Source organism: Alnus glutinosa, chromosome 6, assembly GCF_958979055.1.
Source record: "Alnus glutinosa chromosome 6, dhAlnGlut1.1, whole genome shotgun sequence".
NCBI lineage: Eukaryota > Viridiplantae > Streptophyta > Magnoliopsida > Fagales > Betulaceae > Alnus > Alnus glutinosa.
Genome location: NC_084891.1, coordinates 23,544,563 through 23,571,675, shown reverse-complemented (window position 1 = coordinate 23,571,675; position 27,113 = coordinate 23,544,563). Strand labels below are relative to the sequence as shown.

Sequence of the window (27,113 nt, the reverse complement as noted above, 5' to 3'; positions counted from 1 at the left end):
AATTCACATCAGAGACACCAGCACCCGGAAGGGAAGGCGTGAAGCCCCCCCACCCGAGCGAAAACCAAGCAAACTCAAAGCTTTTCCTTCTTCGGTTTTTCCTCTGGAGAAAAAACATCAGGAGAGGAGAATACTGTATATACTCTTTGATATTACTTGATGCAGCTAGCTTAATTAATTGGTAGCGGATTAAACGGAAGTTTGAGAATCGACACACCGGACGAAAGAAACAAGAATTTGAAAAAATTTAATTAACCATTATTAGATTCAAAATATTTTTGAAATTAAAAATATTCTTGAAAAGATCATACTTAGGGTGTGTTTGGGATTATGATTTCGTAGAGAAAAAGTGCGATTTTAAACCAAATCGCAGAAAATGAACTTCTTAAAAACTGCGTTTTTAAAAAATTGCGATTTGAAATCGCAGAAAAGTTCTTATTCAAATCGCAGGCAATTAGGTGTTTTTTTTGAAAACGCAGAATTTTAAAATACTAACCTGCGATTTTAAAGGCTAAACTGCTATTTTGCCAAACGCTTAACTGCGTTTTTAAAAATCATTTTTTTTTAAATCGCACATTTTAAAATCGCGATTTTTAAATCTCATTTTTTGAAATCGTAAATCCAAACGGACCCTTAATATGCTACAAAAATACAAACCTAATATAACTAGAAAACCTTTAAAAATATTCAAAAATCTGATAATTTCTATCTCGTACATTGCAATGGGAAAAGATTTTTATACAACAAGGCTGCACAACGTAAGACACATGGGTGAGACCCATGTGAGTGGGACCCACCACATTGATTCCACTCTATGTTTCTTTTGTTGTGCATGTGTTGTGCAACCTTCTTGTGCACCAATTACAACTCTATTGCAATAGCGTAGCGTGTCACTAAGGAAAGGCGCATGTGACTCCCGAATGATGTTACTTGTCAGGAACTACTTTTTTTTTTTGGTCATTTTTTATCGTCTTAAGTTGATTTGACTTTTAAAATTATTATTGAATCAAAATTCAATAATGGTCCATTCCAAAGCCAATTGTAATTTTTCAAGCCATATCAATTGTAAAAGCTAGGACAAAAATATGATTTCTAACATTACTCTACGGATCTCATACACCCTTCAATGACCTCCATGCTGCCTAGGAGAAAGGCACATCGAGGTATATTTTTGATAATATTGCTGTTGGTTTTTTTGAATTTTTTTTTGCAAAAATTTTGTATTTCTCTTGTTTATTTTATACTTTTGTATTTGTTAATGTTGGTAACTTGTTAGTGAATCTCTTCGTTGTTATGTGATTTTATCATGTGGTGGAGATTTTTACATTTGGAGTTCGTTACTGCTCGACGATAGATTCTGTTTAAATGTTGGAAGTGCCTCCCTATATATCTACAATCTCTCTCCTCTTTGTAAGTAATGGCCATTCCTATAGGAATGACTATTCTTAAGAATGGTGAGCAACCAAATGAAAGAATAGTTATTTCATAAGAATAGTCATTTCATTCCAAGAGTTTATTCTGCGCACTAAACGAGGCCTAAGAGTACAATATTCAGACACGAACAAATAGGTCTCTCATATTCAATAAAAAAATAAAAAAAACAAAAATAGGCCTCTCCACATAGAAATAAATTGTTTTTTTTTTTTTGAATGAATTTTTTACTAGAGAAACAATTGTGAAAAATAATACAAACCCATCTCTTAGCTATCTGATTTTTAAATTTATTGTTAGATTTGTAGAATTCAACGTGGGTCCAACAATAGTAAATTTGAAGCTTAATTATATAAAGATGTCTAACCTAGCTGTCCCAACAATTGGTTGGAAGTCACTCCAATGAAAATTGAATACCAACCCGAAACTACAAACCTCCCTTCTCTCTTCTGCAGAAGTGCAGAAGAACGTCTGCAGAAACAATTCAGAATCTCGACAATTATTAAGAGTAATCAACTTTACACGCCAATAAACACAATCAGCTACAAACAAACACGCTCAATTAGTCAAATATGGATTCATTTTTTTTGTTGTTTTCTCTCCAAGTTGCATGCAATTAATCGGCCCACCTGACGTTACTTGACCCACAGAACAGAAGCTGCATTCTACATTCATTGAATCCATATTTGACCCTTCTTTTTGGATATATATATATATATTTTAATTTTTAATATAAAAAAGCAACTCTTTGATATTACTTGATAGCTGATGCAGCTAGCTTGATTGGTAGCGGATCAAACGGAAGTTTGAGAATCGACACACCGGACGAAAGAAACAAGAATTTGAAATTTAATTAACCGTTATTACATTCAAAATATTCTTGAAAAGATTCTAGTTAATATACTACAAAATTATAAACTTAATATAACTAGAAAACTGTTATGTACCTGGGCATGTGATAAGGGTATTGTTGGAATTCTATTTATGCCATCTTTAATAGAATAATTAGGTCAGAGTTTTAAATAAGGTAATAGTCGAATTGTTACTCGGAAAGAATAAGAAAATATTATTATTAGGAAAATAAAGAGTCTTGCTCGTAAAGCAAGAATTCCTAAATTAAGGGAAGTATATCCCATTATGTTAGGTTTTTATTAGGAAGGGAATAAATGAATTATTTATTCCATTTGGGTTAGTATTATTTATGTAATATTTATTTAATTATTGTTTTCGTAATTCAAGCTTTGTAACCCTATAAATAGGGTATTGTATAATAAAATAATATCAAGAAGAACATTAATATTCAATTCTTGTAGTTGTTTAGGAGTTTTTAGAGTTTCTTGAATAACCATAACTTTAAGAAGCTTAGAGTACCTCGAATACCCTATTATCCCACGCACCAACTATCCAAATCACCATCATTCATTCCCGTTACGGAAGACCGTAACAAAAACCTTTAAAAAGACTCAAAAATCTGATAATTTCTATCACATTTTGCAATAGCTTGTGGCGCGCGTGTCAGCAAGGAAAGGCGCATGTAGTATCTATCTTGATAATCTATAGAGATCGATGCCGTATTGCATTTAAATAGCCAGCCGATCTAGCACGTCGCTTCCAAAAACAATAGCACTTTCAAGGACTTGTAAACTGTACTGTAGCGACAAGTCGTCCACGTTGATAGGATGAGGACTTTCATTAATACAAACAACATTACAGCATTTGATCAGCCATCTTAAAAAGGTGTACATTCAACGATAGGATGAGGACTTGACTATTTGTTAACAGCCTTTTTATAGGAAAAATATTAGAGGTTTCAAATATTTTATAGAAAAAAAAAATTCAAAATGATGTGAAATTTATTCATTTGAAAGAATCAAAATAATTAATAAATGACTAATATATAAGCTTCATATTTTTCAACACTTTGAAATATTAACCATATTTTTACATGGTTACCAATATTTGTACGTTTTTGTCCCTTTATGACCAAAACTAAAAAATAAAAGACATAAGAAAATACCAATGGTTGCTTGCTGCCTGCCTAGCCCAAACGATCTTGCAGTAGCTATTATGTAAATTAATTCTAATGCGCTTAGAAAAAATAAAATTATTCTAATGCTTTTTTGGCTTGTAGAGAGGGGGAGGGGCCGGGCTGGAGAGCATTGAAATATGCTTGCTAGCTGTACTGAAAGAACCTCGGCTTAAAAGATTAAATTTATTATTTATTATTAATTTAGGTCCTTAAAATAATTAATAATTTAACGAGATCTTAGAATAGTGGTCATGAGTTTAAATTTATATTTTGTAATTTACCTGCCATTAAATATTTTATATATTGGATCTTATTTATTAAAAAAAAATTAACATATTAGTTGAAATGATTAAATTTATATATATATTTTTTATCAATTTAAAATTTTAAGATAATTAGGGGTGATATATTTTATTGTACATAATGAACAAATTAAACTTGATTGCTGTTTGGTTTGTAAATGTTGGTTTATGCCTTGATTTTTTTTTTTTTTTAATAACAAAAAGAAATTATGTATGCACATGCATCAAATTATATTGTATTAACGCATGCGGCATGCGCACAGATAAACCTTTGAAAAAAAAAAAACATAGAAAATTAAAGAAAGGCTGAAACTGAGCCGAATAAAACCGGTGGCCCGTCCAACATCAAAACATTGAATGATGCCAAATTTTGGGCATAGTGTGGCATACGTACGCCGTACGGCAACGACGGAGTCAGAGCTTCTAAACTCTTGATCGTTCTTGGCATTCTTGCTCTATAAAAGAAAAGAAAGCCACTTCTATCATGAAAACTATCCAGCATCCCATTTTCAGTTGTGTTGTGTGCCTATCTAGTGCGAAACAAAAATATGGGTTCCACGGCCATAATAGAGAAGCCCCATGCAGTTTGTATCCCTTTCCCAGCTCAAGGCCACATAAACCCCATGCTCAAGATGGCCAAAATCCTCCACTTCAGAGGCTTTCATATCACTTTTATTAACACTGAGTTCAACCACAAACGCCTTCTCAAATCCCGAGGTCCCAACTCTCTCAACGGCCTCCCTTCCTTTCGATTCGAAACCATTCCCGACGGCCTTCCCGAGTCCGACGTCGATGCCACCCAAGACATAGCATCCATATGCGACTCTACAAGAAAACATTGCTTAGCTCCCTTCAGAAACCTTCTTTCAAAACTGAACGACACATCTTCATCCAATGTCCCTCCAGTCACTTGCATAGTTTCCGATGGAGCCATGACCTTCACTCTGGACGCAGCAGCAGAACTGGGCATCCCCGAGGTTCTTTTCTGGACAACCAGTGCATGTGGGTTCATGGGCTACGTTCAATATCGCCGTCTCATTGAGATGGGTCTGACACCACTCAAAGGTACTAATCCACCAATTAGAACTAATTACTTCCACTTTTTCATTGTTCTTGCCATTTATTTGGGATCGATATTATAGTGCTAAATTGTTATCAAGTGTAAATTGTTCCCATGGCTTAACTTGTGAGTTTCTTTATTTGTTGTGCAGATGCGAGCTATTTAACGAATGGGTATTTAGATACGGTCATCGATTGGATTCCAGGTATGAAAGGTATTCGCCTGAGGGATCTTCCGAGCTTCATTAGAACCACAAACCCAGATGAAATTATGCTAAATTTTCCAATGGTTGAATGCAAGAGAGCTCAAAAAGCTTCAGCTATCATCTTCAATACGTTTGATGCCTTAGAGCATGAGGTGTTAGACGCACTTTCATCCATGTTTCCTCCTATTTACTCCATTGGTCCCCTGCAACTTCTCCTAAATCAGATCCCGGATAGTGATCATAAATCAATTGGCTCAAACCTATGGAAAGAAGACGTTGAGTGTCTCGAATGGCTAGACAAAAAAGAAGCCAACTCCGTTGTTTACGTGAATTTCGGTAGCATAATGGTGATGACAAGCTACCAATTAATTGAGTTTGCTTGGGGGCTTGCAAATAGCAGCCAAACATTCTTGTGGATAAAAAGGCCTGATCTTGTGGACGGTGATTCGGCCGTTCTTCCACCGGAATTCTTAGAAGAGACCAAAGAAAGGGGTCTATTGGCAAGTTGGTGCCCTCAAGAACAAGTTCTGAGCCATCCATCCATTGGAGTGTTCTTAACGCACAGTGGATGGAATTCCACGATTGAAAGCTTGTGCAGTGGAGTGCCAATTATCTCTTGGCCGTTCTTCGCTGAGCAGCAAACCAATTGTCGGTACTCTTGCAATGAGTGGGGCATAGGCATGGAGATTGAAGGTGGTGGTAAGAGAGGAGAAATAGAGAGCCTTGTGAGAGAGCTGATGGTGGGAGGGAAGGGAAAAGAGTTGAAGAAGAAAGCTGTAGAGTGGAAGAAGTTGGCAGAGGAGGCCACCAGTAGGCCTACTGGGTCATCTTACGTGAATATTGACAAAATGATTAATGAAGTCCTTCTTTCTGCAAGCTAGAGATTAGGTTATGTTGGATTGATTAAAAAAGGTTGTACGTTTATACTGAATAAGCTTATGGAGCTTGTTGTAACTTTGTGTCCTGAACGATATATATACACAACAATTACAAATAATTAGGAATCGAAAAAAGAGAAAACCAAAACAAGATTTATTTAATTCGACAATTTCCTTACGTCCACTTGAATGTGATTATATTTAATAATATGATTTAAAGTTATATCATAACATATTTATAGCAAAATCCTAATATATGGACAGATATGAAAAATCCCGCTTCACCAATTGCTCGGCCACATTTTTAGTACCCTCAGATTATTCTCTATGCCCAAAAAAATGTAAGCTACTTATATATATATATATATTGAACAATATCATGTATAACAAATTTGTCATATTTAGAAATGGACGAAAAATTTGCCCCATTTGAACGGTCCTGGTCATTTATTGTACTCTTTAGTTATTGTCCCATTTGGATGGTCATGGTTAGTACTTTACTTGCGGTTGAGGTTAAAGTTTAATTATAATTGTTTTAAGCGGCTATCATTTTTAAGTAACTGCAAACGCATTGCTACTAATTGTGATATGGTAATTGAAAGCTAATAATCAATCGCTAACCGCTTGTCATGTAATAGGCTTTTTGGACCTCTCTTAATTTTTTGAGCCTTTTTTTGAGCTTCATTTTAGGGCCCATTTTAAATATTTTCTAGCCTCTTTTAGACTTAAATAAGTTTGTTATTGAAGTTAATCGCTAATTTGAAAATTACTAACTCCATGCCCTAGCCTTCATGGTTTGAGAGTCAAATGCTGTGGATTTCGGAGCCATATTAAATGATTTATATATGTCAACGCTATATAGTTATTGGAATGATGCAGCCCTTTTTTCTACTCTAATTCACTAAATATACACTGCTTCTATTTGTAGGAATAATTTGAAAGCAAAAAAAAAAAAAAAAAAAATACTTTGCAAAGAAGAATGTTTTGACTAATCTTGTTATGAATTAATTAGATCTTTGTTTGGTATCCTGTCTTAGAACAGATTTGCTAGTCCGAACCATTGTTCTTATGTATTTGATAACTTTTATTTAAGGGTAGATGGTTAGCGATTAGTAATTACTTTTGCTTACCCCAAAATTGCTAACTACAGCCGCCTTGAGCGGTTAACGGTTAATTTCCGCCTTACTTGTACACCCCTAGTCCTAGTGTATCCTTTTGCGGAGTGCAGAGCGCGAACGGAGTTTCCCAGGGTGCATGCTAACGCTAATCTATATGAAGCAAGATTCAAGCTCGACATTTTGGAATTGCAACATTTCCTGCAACTTGAAAAATTCATTGATTAGGTAGTTGCTGTAGGGGAGGTCATACACTTCAAGGAGGTGCCTGATGATGAAAGGGTCCATTTAGTAGCAACCAACTTTCGGGGAAGAGTGTAATTTCCAAAAATATTATACAAGGTTAATTAATTGAGTTTTGGAATGACTTAAGGATTTGATAAAGTTCGTTAGAGATTGTTGGAAGAATTTTAAATTTTGTTCTTGGCCGAACGTTCGAAGTGGGATAGCCGAACGTTCCAGTATATGTCGTATGTTGCAGTCCACCGTATATTAGAAAGTACAGCCCACACGCCTGGTATGTATGTCAGATCATACACCAAACATTCGAGGAAAACTAAACAGTACACCAAATATTTGTTAAAGCATACAGAACGTTTGATGATTGGTTGTACTGAAAAATAACATCCTATAAATACCCCTCCCATGACCCTTTAAGCTCTTAAATTCGGTTTCCTCTAGTTCTAAAGCATTAATTAGTAAGAGTGGGAGAATGATTTGGAGATAGAAAATGAGCTCTTTTGGTTCTTGTATTTCAAATGAGGTAACATTCCTATCCTAACTCATTTCTTATATTGCTGTTATGCTATTTAGCTAGTTTTCGTGCCCTAACTTATGATTTTGTATCTCTAATTAGTTTTTGGTTTTAATACTTGATTAGTGTTGGATTAGTTATTTGATGAAGTTTGACATACAAAGTTCTGGATGGATGTGTTATTGTGGCTTAGAACTCTGTTAGGAATCATATTAAGACCTTAGGACCTGCCTAGAAGTGGTTTGGTTTGGTTTTGGTTAAAAAATGGGTTTATGCCCATCACCGAACGTTCGATGTCGAGACTGAATGTTCGACTCTTCTATTCGAATGTTTGACCTTTAGGCAGTGAACCTATTTTGGACTTATTTAGGATTTAAGGCTTGTTTTGCTCAAGATTAAAACTGATGATATGTCTTTTCACAGATTTCAAGATTGTGGAGCCTTAAGAGGTTTTTTCGGAGGAGCTTTATGATATAGGTGAGTAAAAAACTCACATGGATGCTTGTTATTATTTTTTCCGTATAGCATGATTATTTTATGTACCAATCATGCATATTTATAACTCACATGAAATACACTTTTTATTACAGTGAACTCTATTTTATGAAATTGAGTAATGAATATCAAAATAATGAAAATGATGAATTTATAAAAGCATGCCTGTAAAAGATTGTGAATATTAAATTGCATCATATGACATGATATACCGGTAGGTGCAGGATAACGATCATGTGCTTACTATTGTACATGTTAACTTTATGGTCAAATGTTTATTTTTAGGGGTAATTACCTTTTCCCCCTATGAACTACCGGCTTGTGTCATTTTCCTCCCACGAACTGCCACTTCGACCAAAATAGAGCATCCAACTACTAATTGTACATCTTTTGCCCCCTTCCGTCAGTCAGACCCGTTATGTGCGATGGTCAATGGGTCACGTACCGTCTAACCCATTTTTATTCCGCAATTGCCCTTCGGTACAGTTGATTAAAGTTTATGAAAAAAAAAAAGAAAAAAAAGAAAAACAAAAACAAAACAATTCAAAAGGAAAGAAATATAAGCTTCTTTCACGTCATTTTCGTGGTCTCCCACTTCAACTTCAAAGCAGTAGCCCGCTGAAGGAGTCAACCTTGAAGAGCTTCAATGTCTTGTTCATAGAAGAGTGAAGCAACATCCGGAGAGCCCATCTGCCGGTGTGTAGTACCTGCACCTCTGAAGACTTCCTTCACTAATGAAAATTTCGGCCGCTTGTTCTACAGTTGTGTGAACTATGACGTAAGATTTTTTTTTTTTAATGGATCTGTAAATAATGGGTAGTACCTCTTCTTCGGCTCCTTCTTCTCTTATATTTTGTAGATAATGGGTAATTTTTTAAGGGTTTGAAAGTTAGATCTTAGATCTGGATTATTGTCTTAAGGTTTTTTTTTTTTTTTTTTTGGTTTTTTGGTTTCTTGTTTTTGGGCGAAGAGTAGCTGAAGTTTATGGACAATGAGGCGTTTTTTTTTGCCTGAATTGTTTTGGGGTTATTGTTTTCGGACAATGGGTAACTGGAGTTTTTGGACAATGGGTTGTTTTTTTTTTTTTTTTTTTTTTTTTTTTTTTTTTTTTTTTTTTTTTTTTTCTTTTGCCCGAGTGGTTTTTGGTTAAATTATCTTGAAATCATGTATTAGTTATTATTTAGTTGTGTTCGGACAATGATTGCATGATTAATACCTCTTAGATAATTCATGAAATCAGAGCATTAATATTTTTCTTCTCGTCATTTGCTGAGGACCTTAGCAATAATAACACTACTATTTAGCATTGTAAATAATTTCAGTAGCATTATATATTAAGCATATAGGTGAGTTTTCTGTTCAGCCCCTACCCCGACCTCCCCCCACAACCTAAGACAATTTAGTTCACCTTATGCATTTATAAAAAAAAGAAAAAGGATAAGACACAAATATTTCATGTTATGGAGGAAATATGTTTTTTTTTTTGGTTTGGTTAAATGATAAGGAAGTTGAAAGCACCACTTTTTGTGATTTCCATGTACTGTATCTTAACAAATTGAAAGAGAAGAGGTCAGTGAGCTTAGTCATGTATGTCAGATTTCCATTTTTTTAATTTATAGATATGCATGCTTAATTTGCAAAAGAGCCAGATTAATATGTACATCATGTCTATATGAATCATAATTGCATTGTATGCTTATTTCCACATTAATAACCCCTATAATATAATTATGTTAGTAAAGTGGTACCTACTCTTAATTATACTTGGCCTTCCATTGAACTTTTTTTAATGTTGAAAAACTAACTTTGTTTATATGACCTCTAATTTGAATAGGTTGGTCGGTCTTGCGGATTCTTCCAATGGAAAGATTCTGACATGTATGAACATGCTAGACGAGCATTGGCTCATGTGCAACACAGGGATGCTATGCTGAATAAGGAAGTTATAGAATTAAAGGCCAAGCTAGGGATCGAAGCAATTCGATATGACATGCGAGTGAAAATTTCAAAGACAAATAGCCGACTTTTGACATTTTCTTGGGTTTTTTTTTGTTGTCTTCTTAGCTGTGTTTTGGGGCAACTTTTATGGTGTAAGTAAAAGACATATGTCCTACAAATGGCTACCTTGAAAAATTGTAATGACTAGTATGTTTGTAATGATTAGTGTAAATAGTTTCCAGTACAACATAGCATTTTGGCATTTTGCATATTTCCCTTCAAACCTAAATAAGTTGTTTCCAACAACAACAACAAAACAAATCGTTTTCAACTATAAGCCAACATAGTCCATATTTCCCAGCACAACATCATCAAATTGTTCCTATCAACAACAAACCAAATTGTTTCCAACTACAAACCTGAACCTAAACAAATAGTTTCTAACAACAACAAATCAGAAAACATGGCATTGTTCCAACATATTTCTCTTCAAACCTAAACAAGTTGTTTCCGACAACAACAAAACATCAAAAAACTGTTCATATCAACAACAAACCAAATTGTTTCCAACTACAAACCAACATAGTCCATATTTCCCACTACATTATCAAAAACTGTTGACTATCATATTTCCAACAACAGTTTCCAAAAACCCATCAAGACTGCCATATTGGTTTTTTCCTTTTGTTTTTAGCTTCCATTCGCTGTAGACCCTTCTCCACTATTGGTACCACTACTTTTGTTGGCCTCCTTACTGTTTCTCGAATGACTAATCCAGATGCCCTTACCAGTTCCCGAGTAAATACTACTGGTGTAGTTTCTGGTTGGCTATCATCACGTGTTAGGTCAACAGTAGGTATCTTTTTGTTGGGATTGGGCTCCTTAAATGCTGCCAACAACCTACCAGACCTCCTAATAGGTCTTGCAACAGCAGATTTTGCCTGTTCAACACACTCTTATTAGTAATTCAAAGTCTATTTACATATAAGGTTTAGGGTGAAAAGCTGTATTAACTTACAGCTGTGGAATTTGCACTTTGTGATTCCTGAGTATGCATTGAGGGAGTTGTTGTCTTACTCCTTTTCGTTGAAGTAGGCTACGTATGCAACATCGTCATTAGAAATAACACAAGTATATATTTGTAATAACAAATATTACTGCTACCTACACCAACAATAGTAGGTGGAACTCTCTTTTTGGGCCGTGAAACAGGTTGTGCAGCTGTAGATGATTGCGTAGGCTGTGAATCATTAGCAATTGGTTGAGAATGAATCTACGACACAAAACAATCAAGGTTAGGAAAATTATTAACTCGGTTGGCAATGGTCTTTTGTTATAAAAAAGGTGGCATTTAAGATATATGTACTTACATCATCAAAGCTCAACTCTGTTGTAGTGCTTGGAGTGGACTTCCTCTTCCTCCTAAGGCAAGTCCTAGCGTTATAGCCAACTGCCTTGCACTTCGAGTATCTCATGCTTACACCACACTTCCTTTGCAATGTGGGTTTCTTGGCTTATCAGGACCCCTTTTCCGGAGCTTCTTGGGCCGGCCTAGGGCAGCTCTAACAACGGGTGGGTCAACCTCATCTTGCCCGATTCTGACCCGTTGGTCCTCGCTTGGCATTGGGTATATCATTGGGTCATAAGCCATTGTGAAAGAAACTTGTATTTTTGATATAATTTTCTTGTATAATGAAGTGAGCTATTTATAGTTGAATGAAGCCAGAGAATAAAAAAAAAATACAATAATCATATTTTCAATAATATCGAATAGTACTATAATTGGTGAGAAAATATTTTCTTAATATGCTGAAAATATTTCGGAAATATGTTTCCAGAAAGTATTGTATTGTAACAATTTACTCCAAGATTATTTAGTGAAAAATAATTTTCGCCAAAAATAAGGATTTGTCACCTACACGCCTTAGAGAGCCATCAATTTCCTCTGCTCATCGTCATGACGAAAATCAGGAAGATGATCTCGATCATAATTAAAAGAAGAAAAATTAAAAGATAGTGAGGAAGACAACCTGTTATTCAATTTGAGGTAATTATATTATATTGCAGGTGTTCTGACATCGTCTCTGCCCCCACTTACAAGTGGTTTCTGGTCCTGGCATGGTCCTGGTCCTGGCCCATAGACAGCAATAATTCCAGGACGAGATATTTCTCTATCACGTATATTGCAATGAGATATTGCTCTGTCACGTATATTTTAGCTAGTTATTTTTTTAAATCATTTAACAACAAACTCTTTAAATGTTTATTTAATTTAAATAAATATTATTTTATAATAATTCATAACTTGGAACAGTTTTTATTTATTAGAATAAACAGAAAATTAGAACGGTTTGCAAAAAGTAATATTAAAATAATTATAACGTTATCTTTTTAACTCTTTAAATCTAAAGAGAAAATCTGACAAATGCTAAATTTAACACTCGCTAAAAAATCTATTATTTAATTTCGACATTTTTGTAATTTTTATTTCAAATATAGAGAAAAACTAAATATAAAAAGTCTAAAGAAATGTCGTATATATTGCATTTAAATAGCCAGCCGAGCATGTCGCTAAAAAAAAAATAACATCACTTTCAACGACTTCTAAATTGCGAAATGTAGCGACAAGTCGTCCACGTATGATGGTAGGATGCACGTGGACTTTACTATTTCTTAGCAGCCTTAAGTGCCCAAGCCATTTCCCCTAGCCTGTAGGGTACTTGAAATGAGATGGCCGGGTCTGGTGTTATTTATTTTATATTTTTTTTGCATTTTTTTAATTTATTATTAAATTTGTATAATTCATATGTTGTCTCGTTGATTGAATTATGAATTTGCATGTCTCTAGTAAAGAAATAGACGAAAAATATACAACATTAAGTCGTCGGATTTTTCAACGCCTCAAAATATAACCAATATTTTTTCGAGGTAAGTTTTGAAATATGCTTGCTTTGCTGAAAGATTAACCTTGCACAGATAATAATTTAAATGATTAAATTTATTATTTATTATCAATTTAAAATTTTAAATAAGTGATGATTATTATTGTACATAATGAACAAATTTGCTTTGAGTGGTGGAGGCTAGTGTGGTTTCCTATGGCTATTCCTAGACATTCTTTTTTACTTTGGTTGGTGTTTAGAGATGCTTTGATTACCAAGGAAAAAATGTGCATTTGGGGTTATGAGGGTGACATCTTATGTCCATTCTGCAGAGCATGTATTGAGTGTCGTGATCATTTGTTTTTCAAGTGTAGCTTCAGTCGCCGGATTTGGAGGAATGTGATGCAAAGTTGCTTGGAACCTTTTCCAGTTGTGGATTGGGATGATGTAGCTATTTGGTGTATAATGCAGTTGAAAGGTAAAAGCCTTAAAACTAGGCTCTGCAAGTTGAGTCTAGGTGCTGTTGTTTATCATATTTGGATTCAACGTAACAATTTGATTCATGGTAATGTGGTGTATTCAGAGGAAGGCCTTATTGCAAGGATCAAATGGGAAATCAGGTCAAGGCTTATGGGGAAGGGGCAGTATCGTAGATCTATGGTCAATATCCGTCTTCTGCAGAATTGGAATCTGCATAACTTGTTGTTGGATTGATTTTTTTTTTCTGGTGTTGTTTCTGTGTTGTTGTTGAGAATTGTTTGTGTAAGGGCTGTTGGTTGTATTTTTGTTTTTTGGTTGTAAGCCCTTTTGGGTAGATAGTTGTCCAGCTTGCTGGTGTGTTGGTGTTTTTGTTTGGTTTATAAAGCTCTTATTCATCAAAAAAAAAAAAAAAAAAAAAAAAAAAAAAAAAAAAAAAAAAACAAACTTGCTTGGTGTTTGGTGTGTAACCGTTGGTTTATGCCTTTTTGGAAGAGTAGGTATCTTTTCGGAAACTCTTCACCTACAGTATCCGACGAATTGAACGGTGTTCACACCTCTTTCTTGCTCTATAAAAGAAAGGCACTTCTATCATGAAAGACTATATATCCACCATCCCCATTTTCAGTTGTGTTGTGTGCCGGCCAATCTAGTGAGAGACGATATGGGTTCCACGGCCATAATAGAGAAGCCCCATGCAGTTTGTATCCCCTTCCCAGCTCAAGGCCACATAAACCCCATGCTCAAGATGGCCAAAATCCTCCACTACAGAGGCTTTCATATCACATTTGTCAACACTGAGTTCAATCATAAACGCTACCTCAAATCCCGAGGTCCCAACTCTCTCGACGGCCTCCCCTCCTTGCGATTCGAAACCATTCCCGACGGCCTTCCCGAGTCCCACGTCGAAGCCACCCAAGACATACCATCCCTATGCGACTCTACAAGAAAACTTTGCTTAGCTCCCTTTAGAAACCTTCTTTCGAAACTGAACGACACATCTTCATCCAATGTCCCTCCAGTCACTTGCATAGTTTCCGATGGAGCCATGAGCTTCACTCTAGACGCAGCAGCAGAACTGGGCATCCCTAACGTTCTTTTCTGGACAGCCAGTGCATGTGGGTTCATGGGCTACGTTCAATATCGCCGTCTCATTGAGATGGGTCTAACACCACTCAAAGGTACTTCCACCAATCAGAACTAACTTGCTCTGTTTCATTGTTCTTGCCATTTATTTGGGATATTGTGGTTCCAATTTCAGGTGCAAATTTTTCTCATGGCTTAACTTACGAGTTTCTTTCTTTGTTGTGCAGATTCGAGCTATTTAACGAATGGGTATTTAGATACGGTCATAGATTGGATTCCAAGTATGAAAGGTATTCGGCTGAGGGATCTTCCGAGCTTCATTAGAACCACAGACCCAGGTGATATTATGGTCGATTTTTCAGTGTTTGTATGCGAGAGAGCTCAAAAGGCTTCAGCTCTCATCTTCCATACGTTTGATGCCTTGGAGCATGAAGTGTTAGACGCACTTTCATCCATGTTTCCTCCTATTTACTCCATTGGTCCCCTGCAACTTCTCCTCAATCATATCCCGAATAGTGATCATAAATCAATTGGCTCAAACCTATGGAAAGAAGAATCTGGGTGTCTCGAATGGCTAGACAGAAAAGAAGCCAACTCCGTTGTTTACGTGAATTTCGGAAGCATAACGGTCATGACAAGCGACCAATTAATTGAGTTTGCTTGGGGGCTTGCCAATAGCAACCAAACATTCTTTTGGATAATAAGGTCTGATCTTGTGGAGGGTGATTCCGCCATTCTTCCACGCGAGTTCAGAGAAGAGACCAAAGAGAGGGGTCTTTTGGGAAATTGGTGTCCTCAAGAACAAGTTCTGAACCATCCATCCATTGGAGGGTTCTTAACGCACAGTGGGTGGAATTCCACGATCGAAAGCGTGTGCGGTGGAGTGCCAATTATCTCTTGGCCGTTCTTCGCCGAGCAACAAACCAATTGCTGGTACTCTTGCAATGAGTTGGGCATAGGCATGGAGATAGAGGGTGGTGTTAATAGAGGAGAAATAGAGAGCCTTGTGAGAGAGCTGATGGTAGGACAGAAGGGTAAAGAGTTGAAGAAGAAAGCTGTAGAGTGGAAGAAGTTGGCAGAAAAGGCCACCAGTAGGCCTACTGGGTCATCTTACGTTAATATTGACAAAATGATTAATGAAGTTCTTCTATCTGCAAGATTGATCGAGTGATTAATTATACATTGAATTAATTAAAGGTTGTTTACATTTAATAAGTTCTGTCTCATGAACAGTTTGACAAATTTGTGTCGAGGGATTTTTCTTTTTCATCATTCTGTAGAGTTGCCTTTTCAGCTTTTATTATTGCGCGCACCTTGTCTCTTTTGTTCGCGTGTTACGCGTTTGTACCAAACGTGCTTTAATAAATTAAACGTGTGGGAACTCTTTTTAGTGTGTTTTTTGAAATTCTTCTATATTAATATAGTATCTTATTTTAAATAAAGAAAAATTATAGTTTGATTTGCTTCTCTTATTTTTATTAAAAAATACAAAGTGGTATGTCAGCATAAAAAGACGTTAAAACAACACTAAAAAAAGCTTTAGAGCTCATTTGGCAAATCAGTTTCTGTTTTTGTTTCTGAAAATTGTTTTCAAAAACAAAAATAGAAAACTGTTTTCTGTTGTTTTTTCGTTAAAAAAGCGTTTGACAAACTATTTTCAGAAATAGTTTTTGAAAAAAGAAAACAATACGGGAAAACTTCACAAAAGGGTACCCAACTAGCGCTTTTTCACTTAAGGGTACTAATGTAGCAAAACGTTCAATCGAGTGTATGAATTTATCAAAACCGTTCAATGTAGGGTATTTCGTCACCCTCCGTTCTAAATCGATGACGGAACCCAGAACACGTGCGTTTCACATGATATTTTAGCATCGAACTACCACTTTTTCCCCTCATCTAAACTTTCGGATTTTTTAAACTTAAGAACAATCGGCCGAAAAAAAACACAACTCAAAGCATCTACTCCCTCGAACACAACTCGCCCAATTCCTTCTTGCGACTCAGAACCCTAATCTGGTGCATTCCGTTCTAAATCGATTCGGCTTGCGGCTATATACAGAAGTGTAATACACAAAGGGTTGAGAAAGGTAATGTACCGAACTTATGTTTTAGTTTATTTATGTAACCCTAATTTGTCAAAGTTTACTATTTTGTTAATGGGTTAGTGGAATCCTGTTCAGTTATGTGATTTTTGTATGTTAATAACATCATGTTTGTAGTTGTTTGGGTTTTCACATGCTTTTCCGATTATGTGGTTGACTTTGTTTGGGTACCATGTTTAGCGCCACTGTCAACAACTGGTTGTGTTTTTATGTTAGTGAAAAATGTATATTTTTTACGTTTTGTGGTCCCTCATATTGCTGGTTTGTTGTGAGTGTCTTGTTTGGGGTGTGTTGTGATTGGTGCTGCAAGCACATGGGTCAGGAAGACTGTGCAATGTGCTGGTCTGAATTTTGTATACTCTTGTGGTCTCGTGGGTCTTTTTGATGACTGTACAATGTGTTGGTCTGAATTTTGTATACTCTTATGGTCCCGTGGGTCTTTTTGATGACTGTGCAATGTGTTGGTCTGAATTTTGTATACTCTTGTGGTCTTGTGGGTCTTTTTTATGACTGTGCAATGTGCTGGTTTGTTTTTGTCTGTGATGAAGTGGTCCTAATAACTTTAAATTCGTTTCTTTTTGTCTGCTCATTGAATTTTCAATTTCATTTCATTTTTGTTTTGGTCAATTTGTAGGACACATAATATTTAATGAATGTCTTATGTTTGAGGTGCACTACGGAGGTCGGTTTAATAGGGAAAATGGGGTAGCATATGTTGGTGGGGATGTAACAAATTACCCAGACCTGTTTGACAAAGATGAGCTGTCATTGTTTGAGGTGGAGACTGTAGTTAAGTGCTATGGGTATAGTCCCGGTGACATAATTTATTACAGAATACCTAACAAGAGTCTAGATGAAGGGCTACGGCTTCTGTCTTCTGACCATGATGTCATTGAAATGGTGGGGCACCATAATGGTCATGGAGTAGTAGAGTTATATGTGGTTAGGTTTATTTTGTATGATGTAGCTGTAGATTTACCTGGAGGAGAGGAAAGTGTTGATGAGGAATATGAAGAAGAATATGAGAGAAATACTGTATATAGGAGAGATCCATTTTGGAATAAGGTTCTAAGTGATGACTCCGACACCTTAGAAGTAAATGCTGATACGGGGTATGGAGAGGTAGGAGCTTCTGTCGAAGGAGAAGATGTAGGAGTAGATTAAGAGTTTGTAGGAGAACTATCACATGCAGTAGAAGAAGAGTTGGAAGCAGAAGTAGCAGTAGCTTTAGCTGCAGCTGAAGATGAAGCTGCACAAGGTGTGGGTAAGGGTAAGGGTAAGGGTGTGGGTAAAGGTAAGGGTATGGTCGAGGGTGAGGATGAGCCTGTTTCCGATGTGTCTCGGAGTGAAATACTGATCACTCCTAATAATACTAGTGGAGATGATGAGCCGGATTCTTCAAAAAGGCCGTGTGTCACCAAGAGGGTGCCATTTTCAAAATCTGATTTTGAGAAGCCGACTCTGCAGAAAAGTAATACTTTTGATAGTGTGTATGATTTCAGAAAAGCCATTAAATAGGCCAATATATTGAAGGGGAAGGACTTGATTTACCAAAAGAATTCTAAATCGAAAGTAATTGCAGTGTGTGGAGAGAAGAATTGTAAATATAGGGTTTATGGAAGACAGTTGAAGGGTGAGGCCACATTCATGTTGATTTCGCTTAGGCCCAAACATACATGTGCCCGAAAATACAAGAACCATTTGATTACTTCCAAATGGATTGCTGAGTGGTGCTTGGACAGTTTTAGAGATCAACCGAACATGCCTGTAGAAGTCCTGAAGAAGAAGGTGAAGAAGAAATGGAATGTTGAAATCGACCCTAGTACCCTGTATAGGGCTAGGAAAAGGGCACAAGAGGTGATTTATGGGAAGTTGGGTGAGCAGTACCATCGTCTATGGGACTATTGCGCGACAATCAGAAGCACAAATGTGGGGAGTTTTGTTCTTTTGATGGTTGAGAGACCTATGCCCGAAATGCCATGTAGATTCCAAAGGATGTACATATCCTTGGCAGCAATGAAAAATGGCTTCAAGGATGGTTGTAGGCCTGTGATAGGCCTTGATGCGTGTTTCTTGAAGGGGGTTTACAAGGGGCAGTTGATGGCAGCTATTGGAAGGGATGCCAATAATAACATGTATCCAATATCCATGGCAGTTGTAGAGGCAGAGACTAAGGATAGCTGGTCATGGTTTCTTGAGGCACTATTGGCTGATCTTGGCCCCAGTGGTGTACCTAGATGGACTTTTATTTCAGATAGACAAAAGGTATCTTTCCACTTATGCTTTTTATGCTGGACATTTCATTCCAGATTATGTGGTATTTTTCTATGTGTTTGATTTGCTTTTCATGTGTGTAGGGTCTTGTACCAAGTCTTATGGAGGTGTGCCCTAATGCTGAGCATCAGATATGTGTGCGGCACTTGTACGCCAATTTCCGAAATGACGGTCACCGGGGGGTGTTACTAAAGGACTTGTTGTGGAGAGCTGCTGCATCTTACACACAGAATGAGTTCTATGCTATAATGGAAGAGCTTAAAGGCCTTAATCTGCCAGCGTATGAGTACCTTTCGAAGGTTGACCCTGCAACTTGGTGTAGGGGATGGTTCAACACATATGCAAAGTGTGACCTCTTACACAACAATTTGGCCGAGTGCTTCAATTCTTGGATCACCAAGTTCAGAGATAAGACCATTCTGGCAATGTTGGAAGGCATTAGGACAAGTTTGATGAGAAGGTACCAGCGGAAAAGAGAAATTATAGCTGCGATGGATGGCAATCTTGGGCCAAAAATTAAGGAGAAGTTGGAGATAGAGGAAGATGAGACCGGACATTGTACGCCAACATTTGCTGGTGATGGTTTATTTGAGGTCGAGTGTAGGGGTAGAAGTTATGCTGTGAATTTACCTGCCAAGACATGTGGGTGCAGAAAGTGGGATGTTTCTGGTATCCCATGTGCTCATGCCATCTCATCAATATGGCATGGTGGAGGCAACCCTGAGGATTATCTGAGCCCATACTTTAGCAAGGAGATGTACCTAAAGGCATACACACCCATCATCTACCCTGTACCCAGTGAGGAGCAGTGGGCTAGGACAAATCAACCCATCATTGAACCACCTAAGGCAAGGGCATTTTCGGGAAGACCTAAAAAACTGAGGAACAGAGGGGCTAATGAGACCTTAAATCCCTACACAGTTAGAAATGGTGGTACGAAGAACCAATGTAGGATGTGCAAAAAATATGGTTACAATACTAGAACATGCACTGCTAGGATGCGACATGATGAAAGACAAGAACGTAAGCGGAATTCCTATAGAAAGCATGCAGTAGATCTTGACTGCAATCTTGACAGGGTAAGTGTTTCCTATGTTATATTTATGATTGCAAACTTGTATGTTATTCAATGTTGTTTACTAACTAGTTTATTTGCTTTTGTTTGTAGTTGGATGGTTCATCCAATGCTCCATCTGTGGTCCAATCTACTGCATCAATGCAGTGCCCCATCCAGTGCCACATCCAATGCCACATCCAGTGCCCCATGTGTTGGTAATCCTACTCACCCAACAGGAAGTAGGGGTCAAAAGAGGAGTAGAGAAGAGGGTTCAAGCAGTGCGTCTGGACAGGGTCAGGGAAAGGGTCCAAGCAGTACATCTACCCAAAGTCGAGGTCAAAGGAGCACAAGAGGAAGAAGTGCAAGCAGTACAACTACTGCACAAGGTAGGGGTCAAAAGTGCAATCTCGGGTTGGCCACCAGGACAAGAATATCTGGCAGGTTGAAAACTTCTGTTTTACAAACAGGAATGCACAAGAGCAAAGGAAAACTCCTTGTCGATCTCACTGAAAACCCTGCTGGACCCTTGAAAGTTCCAGGGGATGGACCAGCATGCTCATGGGGTCCTCCCAGAAGTGCAACTGGTATCACTTTTAGAGTTGCTCCCCCTGATTTCGACATGCACAATTTGGTTGTTGCATCCACTGCCATTCCTGAACCAGAAGTACAAGGAGTTGCAAAGAAGAATGACAAAGGGAAGAAAAAGATGTGGAGAGTCTGAACAATATTTATTTTGTTATGTTAAATTGATATGAACATGGTTTATTATTATGTTAACATATGTTAAAGTGTGATGAACAAGTTTGCTAGTTATGTTATGTTAAAGTGTGATGAGCAAGTTTGCAAGTTATGTTATGTTATGTTATGTTAAAGTGTGATGAACATGGTTTATTATCAATAATGAAGTTAAAGTGTGATGATTTATGTTAAAGTAGTTGGTTATGCAGATTATGGTATGGAAGTATTTGGTTGTGCAGGATTGTGGTCAAATTTGGAACAAAATTTAGTACCAAGTATTTACTGCATAACTTGGTACCAAATTTGGTTATGCTGCCTACTTGCAACCATTGTTGTAAATTGATTAGGCAGGTTATGGTATCAAGTGGATTTGTGCAGGTTATGGTATCATTGTGGTGGATTTGTAAATTTGGTACCAAATTTGCAACAAAATTTGATACCAATTTTGGAAGAGCCTATTTATTGCCCCTTTGCAGATTTGGTATGCCAAGTGTGCAAATTTGGTACCAAATTTGCAACAAAATTTGATACCAATTTGGAAGAGCCTATTTACTGCCCCTTTGCAGATTTGGTATGCCAAGTGTGCAAAACAAAATTTGATATCAATTTTGGAAGAGCTTATTTATTGCCCCTTTGTGGTATGCCAAGGAAAAGAGAAATGCATAATGTTAATGTTCAAGCATATGCGGATTGTGGTCAAATTTGGTACCAAAGTTGTGGCCAAAGATGCTACAAAATTTGGTACCATATTTGCTTATGCCAATTTGCTGCACACTTGCAACCATTGCTCATAATTGAATTGTGCATAATGAATTACCATACCAAGCACATACAATGTCAACAACATCAATATTAACAATAACATTACAAAATCTTGCACTACAAAATGTTCAGAGCATTACAAAATATTACAACATTAACATTTGATTAACAACAAAATTGATTAATTGATCATCCTACAATTGATCAATTGTTTCACTGCAACATCATTCTTGATGGAAGAAACTCTCTGCTGTACGAAGGATATACCAGCAACCATATCAACATCACCCATGAACAGACCAATGCAATTTGGTACTTCCTCTCTACTGACCGAAACTTATCTTTTTATCTCTGTAGTTTGAACTTGTATTTCTCAGCTTCAGCCCTGCATTTTTCAACTTCATTTTTGTACTTTCCAACTTCATCCAACCTATTTATTCGACTCAGTTCATGTTCGGCCTTCAGTGCCTTCAGATTCTCGTGCCAATCTCTCAATCTTGACACAACTCTCTGACCGTAGACGCAGATTTCAGGATCACGCCATTTAAAATAATCACATCTCACCTCTAGTTTCTGAATAATCGGAAATAAAATCAAATCAACCAATTTCACGGTAAGTCAGAGATAGAATCCTAAAGGAAAAAATTTGGGAGAAATCAAAAGAAAAAACTTTGGGGAAAATCAAAAGGAAAAACTTTGGGGAAAATCTCTTACCTTGTAATCTACACATGAAAAAAACCTCCTACCAAAATTACTTAGGGTGAACGACGTCCAAGATGATGATGTCTTTCCACATTTGCATATTGGATCGTTTGATCTGGACTCTGTCGACTCACTGTCGGACATAGGCTCCATTTCACCCCGGCGCCGTAACTGCACAAATGGGTCTCCTCCAAGAACGAAAATAGGAGTGAAGTTTAGGAGGATAATGGCCAAAAATAAAAACCCACCTTTTCACGATGCTGTTCAGCTGTTGGACGTAAGTGTTTGAGCCCGATCTCTCTAGTTCGGCTATTGTGTTGCGTTGGGAGGGAAGAAGAGTGTGTTTTGAGTTCGAGTATAACGGGTCTTTTGATCGTTTAGATGAGGGGCAAAAATGGTAGTTCGATGCTAAAATATCACGTGAAACGCACGTGTTCTGGGTTCCGTCATCGATTTAGAATGGAGGGTGACGGAATACCCTACATTGAACGGTTTTGATAAATTCATACACTCGATTGAACGTTTTGCTATATTAGTACCCTTAAGTGAAAAAAACGCTATAGTTGGGTACCCTTTTGTGAAGTTTCCTCAAACAATACTAATGCGTTTGGACATTGTTTTCGAAACAGGTTACACTTAGGAAGAAAATAAAAAACTATTTGGGTGTTCTACATATTTTTTTTTTCTTTTCAATTTTTTTCTTTTTTTTGTTTTTTCCAAGCCATTGGGTGATTTCAAAACTGAATTGAAAAACATCTAGCACAACCCAATAGGCAAAAAAAAAAAAAAAAAACAAATAAACAAAAAGAAAAAGGCAAAATCTCATATGACATTAAACCCACAGGAATAAACCGACACAGTTGGAGATAAACATCAAAGTCTAAGAACATGGCAGCATCATACTTAAAATATATTCATAGGGCATGGTACCAAAAAATATGAATTACAAAATGATGAAGGGTCATTACCTAGTGCTGGTCCGAATTAACATCCTAAAAATATTTCCAAAACTATTTGAATGTAACTTGCATACTTTTCAAGCCACCTATCATTGCATTCCAAGCCACAACGTTTTTTGGTAGAATAACTTGTCTCACTAAGTCATCTTTAATGCTCCCCATTTGTTTCTTTATTGGACGGGTGCATAGAAGACAACTTTCCTTTCGAAACAGCATAGGCTGTACAAAATGTTGGAGTTCGAGATTTGAGATGACAGTCCCTTATGTTTCCTGCAAAAATTAACAATAACTTGTTAATGAGAGCGTCCATGATGTAGATAGAAAAATAAGCTAATAAGCTATAAAAAAAAATGACAAAACAGAGGGAAAATACTACAATTACAATACACTAGTACACTCATAGCCCTCATTGGTAGACACTCAAAATGGATCAAGATTCTGTTTGCCTAAGATAACTATTAGAAATTGTAGTATACCATACGACCAAGGTAAAAAAGAAATCCCAGCTACCCATACGGCCAATAACTCATTTCCACCATAGAGACAAGGTAGAAAAGAAAACCCACATCTACCCAAAAAATTTACAACAAAAAAATTTGTTCCACAACACCATAATCGGTCATCTTAAAAGAGAACACTTAGAAAATCTTACCCATTTTTGAAATTAAACAAAACAACCCACCAATTCTTACTATTATCGTTCAAATAAAGAGTACCCATCAAGATTTCAAAACATATACCCATTCAGCTATAACAAAATCAACATACCAAATTAACCAAATCAACCAATTTCTATAAAGAAACCAAAAAAATAAAAAATAAAAATAAAAATAAAAATAAAAAAACCCTTCAACCGGATGGGTATCTCATAATTATCAAGAGAAGCTCAAGATTAACTCACCATGATTGATTTCCTTTGATGACCGAAAAAACCCCCTTTGGATTTTCTCTTCCATCTTCTTCGGTCTTCTTCTTCTTCTTCTCTTTGAAAGAAGAACTTCAGAGAAAAACTTCAAACGGTGCAGAAGAAGAAGATATGAAAACTAACCTCATCCTCTGTTCCTGAGAATCGAACTGGAGACGAGTTACTGTGCACTTGTATCAAGAGGCGCCTTTGATTGTTTCCGCTTGTTTTCGTAAGTGCAACTGAAACCTGTTTTTGAAAACAGGTTGGAGTTGTTTTCATTTTTTGTGTTTCGGCTGTTTTTGTTTTCGATCGTTTTGTGTTTCAAAACACTTTGCCAAACGCTCGACAACAGTGTCGAGGCACGTTTTGCTGTTTTGGAAACAAAAAAACCTATTTCCAAAACAGCAACCAAACATGCTCTTAACATTTCTCTTAATAAGTCATATTTTTATTCTCATTTTATCGCATCTTTATAATTTGACTGTGTCAATTAATCAGTTGATTAATCGTTATTTGAAAAGAAATCTAACCTACCATTAACGAAAAGAAATCTAACCTACCATGTTAATAGAATGAAAGATGATTTTTCTACATTTTTCTCATATACCCTTTTAATAAGTGGCCTCATTTTTATTTTTTTTATTTATTAAATCTGTCACTAAAAATTGGTTGATAAAAGAAATTTAAAAAAAAAAAACACCACTTAAGATAAAGCGTGAAAGATGTGTATTAAAGATGTAGAAAATAATTTCTCATAATAAAATAGAATTTGATTTCTAACATTACTCTATCAAAAATATCATGAAGATTCCTAAGATTTGTAAATTGTTCAAAATGAATAAGATGATTGTCAGATAGGTTTTACAAGAGGATGGATGAAATAAATGAATGCAAGAGTTCATTCTAGCGTTATTCCGAATGACGTGAATTTAAATTTTTTGCTTAAAAAATTGCATTTCATAGGTCACATTTTGAGATATATGTTTTTTTATTAAATCTATGTCATCCAGAAAGACATGAAAAGAACACTAAAATGAGCTATAGTATTTCTCAAGATATATCGCTTTTGTCTTATGTAGAAACTGTCTGATTTAAAAACTTAATATGAATTAATAGAAGCGTTGGTTTGGAATTAATCGAAATTTTTTTACCCACGTCTGACTTTTGCTTCCTACTTCGAACCCAAATTCGGTCGAAAAAACGACTCGCCCCGGTGAAATTTGGGTCGGAAGTGAGGGTTGCAGCTTTTTTGCACACCCCTAATGCGCTGTTTATTTCAACGTAAAATAATTTTCGTTGTAAAATAATTTTGGCAAAATTATTTTTTCGAAAATATTTTCTGGCGTTTGACTAGCATGAAAAAATTACAAAATATGAAAAATCAGATTTTGGCAAATGCCACCGGAATCCGGCAACGTGTCGCCGTTGCTGGATTTCGGCAAGAAGGTTTGGCCGTATCTGCCGGATCTCGGCCATTTTGGCCAGATCTGGCCGGATCCCGACCGTTTTGGCTAGATCCGGCCGGCTTCTGACCATGGCCAGAATCCGGCAGAAATCTGGTCCGTCGGCATTCGGCGACGGTAACCGAATGTCGGCGGATTCAGTCGTTAACGAGATTCCGGCAACCTGATGTTGTCGGACTTTGGACCCGGCTGAATTCTAACGATCGACAATTGCTGAATTCCGAGAACCAGATATCAAATGTGCGTGCAAGGACGAAGAGTTTAATTTCGGAAAACGATTTACAGTTTTCAAAACCGTAAATCGTTTTCCAAATGTTAAAGAAGCTTTTACGGTCAAACTGAAAATAATTTCCGTTGACTATTATTTTCATTCCTACCAAACATTATAAAATGTCGAAATCATTTTCAGAAATCATTTTACATCGAAACAAATGGAGCATAAGTTACAATTCTTGTTAGTATAATTGGCTTAAATGAACTTGATATTATATCTAAGAATCATGAATAAAACATGTGAATAATGGGCATAAATATCAAGTTCATTTAATCCAATAAAACATGTTATAGACAACCTTATCTCGCAAGTATCACTTCTTTTTAGGGATATGCCACATGTTATGATTAAACTAGAATTATTCTCATTATTTTTTTACTATCTAGGCAAATCATACGAAGTAAAAATAATTTGTCAATTATCTTTCGGCCTCTAAATAATTTGTCAATTATCTATCACATAAAAAGACACACTCCTTAGGTTGCAGTACAACTTAAGCATTGAGGCAATTAAGGTGCCTATTCACTTTACTATAGACCAAAATCAAAGTCACGAGATTCTACTCTAAAATCTCTCCACCCAATAAATACTTTTAAAATGTTAGTTTTTTTTTTAATACGTACATATACACATACATTTATTTTTTTACATCTCATTTTTAAATTAACCATTTAATATGTAGAAAATACATGTAAATAGGCTTATAGATTTAATAGTTAATTTAAAAAAGAAATGTATATGAGATATATTAGAGATCTAAAAAGATTGTTTCTCTTTCTTAAATTCTTATGACATATATATCTCATACACAATTTACATCAGATTTATCTTATTCAAAGAGTTCCCAAACAATAAAGAGATTTTTCTATTAGAGTTATTTTATAAAGATATGGTAGTTTACAACTTTTGCATAATTTTTGTATAGCTCCAACAATTTTTTTTGCCAAACTAACTATCGAATCTGTTTTCCTACATGTGTGTACGTTCTATATATTCAATGGTTAATTTTTTTTTTTCTTAAAAAAAAAAATTCTTGGAGTTATAAATGTCACATGAGTTGTAAATGTATCCGAGGTTTTTGTCATAGGTTTTTATATTGAAGATATAAAACGTTTACAATTTTTATATTTTATAAGAGGTTTTTATATTGAAGATATGATACGTTTATAACTTCTATACAACTCTAACTTTTCTCCTTTTTTTCTTTTTCTTTTTTTTTTTTT

At 36.1% G+C, this 27,113-nt stretch overlaps 3 protein-coding genes across 3 annotated transcripts; all 3 read left to right on the top strand.

The window, feature by feature from the left end:
* The first annotated feature begins 4,212 nt into the window (after nt 1-4,212).
* LOC133870621 (7-deoxyloganetin glucosyltransferase-like) lies at nt 4,213-6,024 on the top strand. Its single transcript, XM_062307785.1, has 2 exons — nt 4,213-4,827; nt 4,974-6,024. The coding sequence occupies exons 1-2, from the start codon at nt 4,311-4,313 to the stop codon at nt 5,906-5,908; spliced, it is 1,452 nt and encodes a 483-aa protein (XP_062163769.1). The 5' UTR covers nt 4,213-4,310; the 3' UTR covers nt 5,909-6,024.
* A 7,350-nt stretch (nt 6,025-13,374) lies between these two features.
* On the top strand, nt 13,375-13,803 carry LOC133871637 (uncharacterized). Its single transcript, XM_062309067.1, has one exon. The coding sequence runs from the start codon at nt 13,375-13,377 to the stop codon at nt 13,801-13,803; it is 429 nt and encodes a 142-aa protein (XP_062165051.1).
* Nucleotides 13,804-14,193: 390 nt separating this feature from the next.
* Nucleotides 14,194-15,934, top strand: LOC133871774 (7-deoxyloganetin glucosyltransferase-like). The gene is made up of 2 exons (XM_062309192.1): nt 14,194-14,747; nt 14,880-15,934. Exons 1-2 carry the CDS (start codon nt 14,231-14,233, stop codon nt 15,821-15,823), a joined length of 1,461 nt encoding a protein of 486 aa, XP_062165176.1. The 5' UTR covers nt 14,194-14,230; the 3' UTR covers nt 15,824-15,934.
* The last annotated feature ends 11,179 nt before the right edge of the window (nt 15,935-27,113 follow it).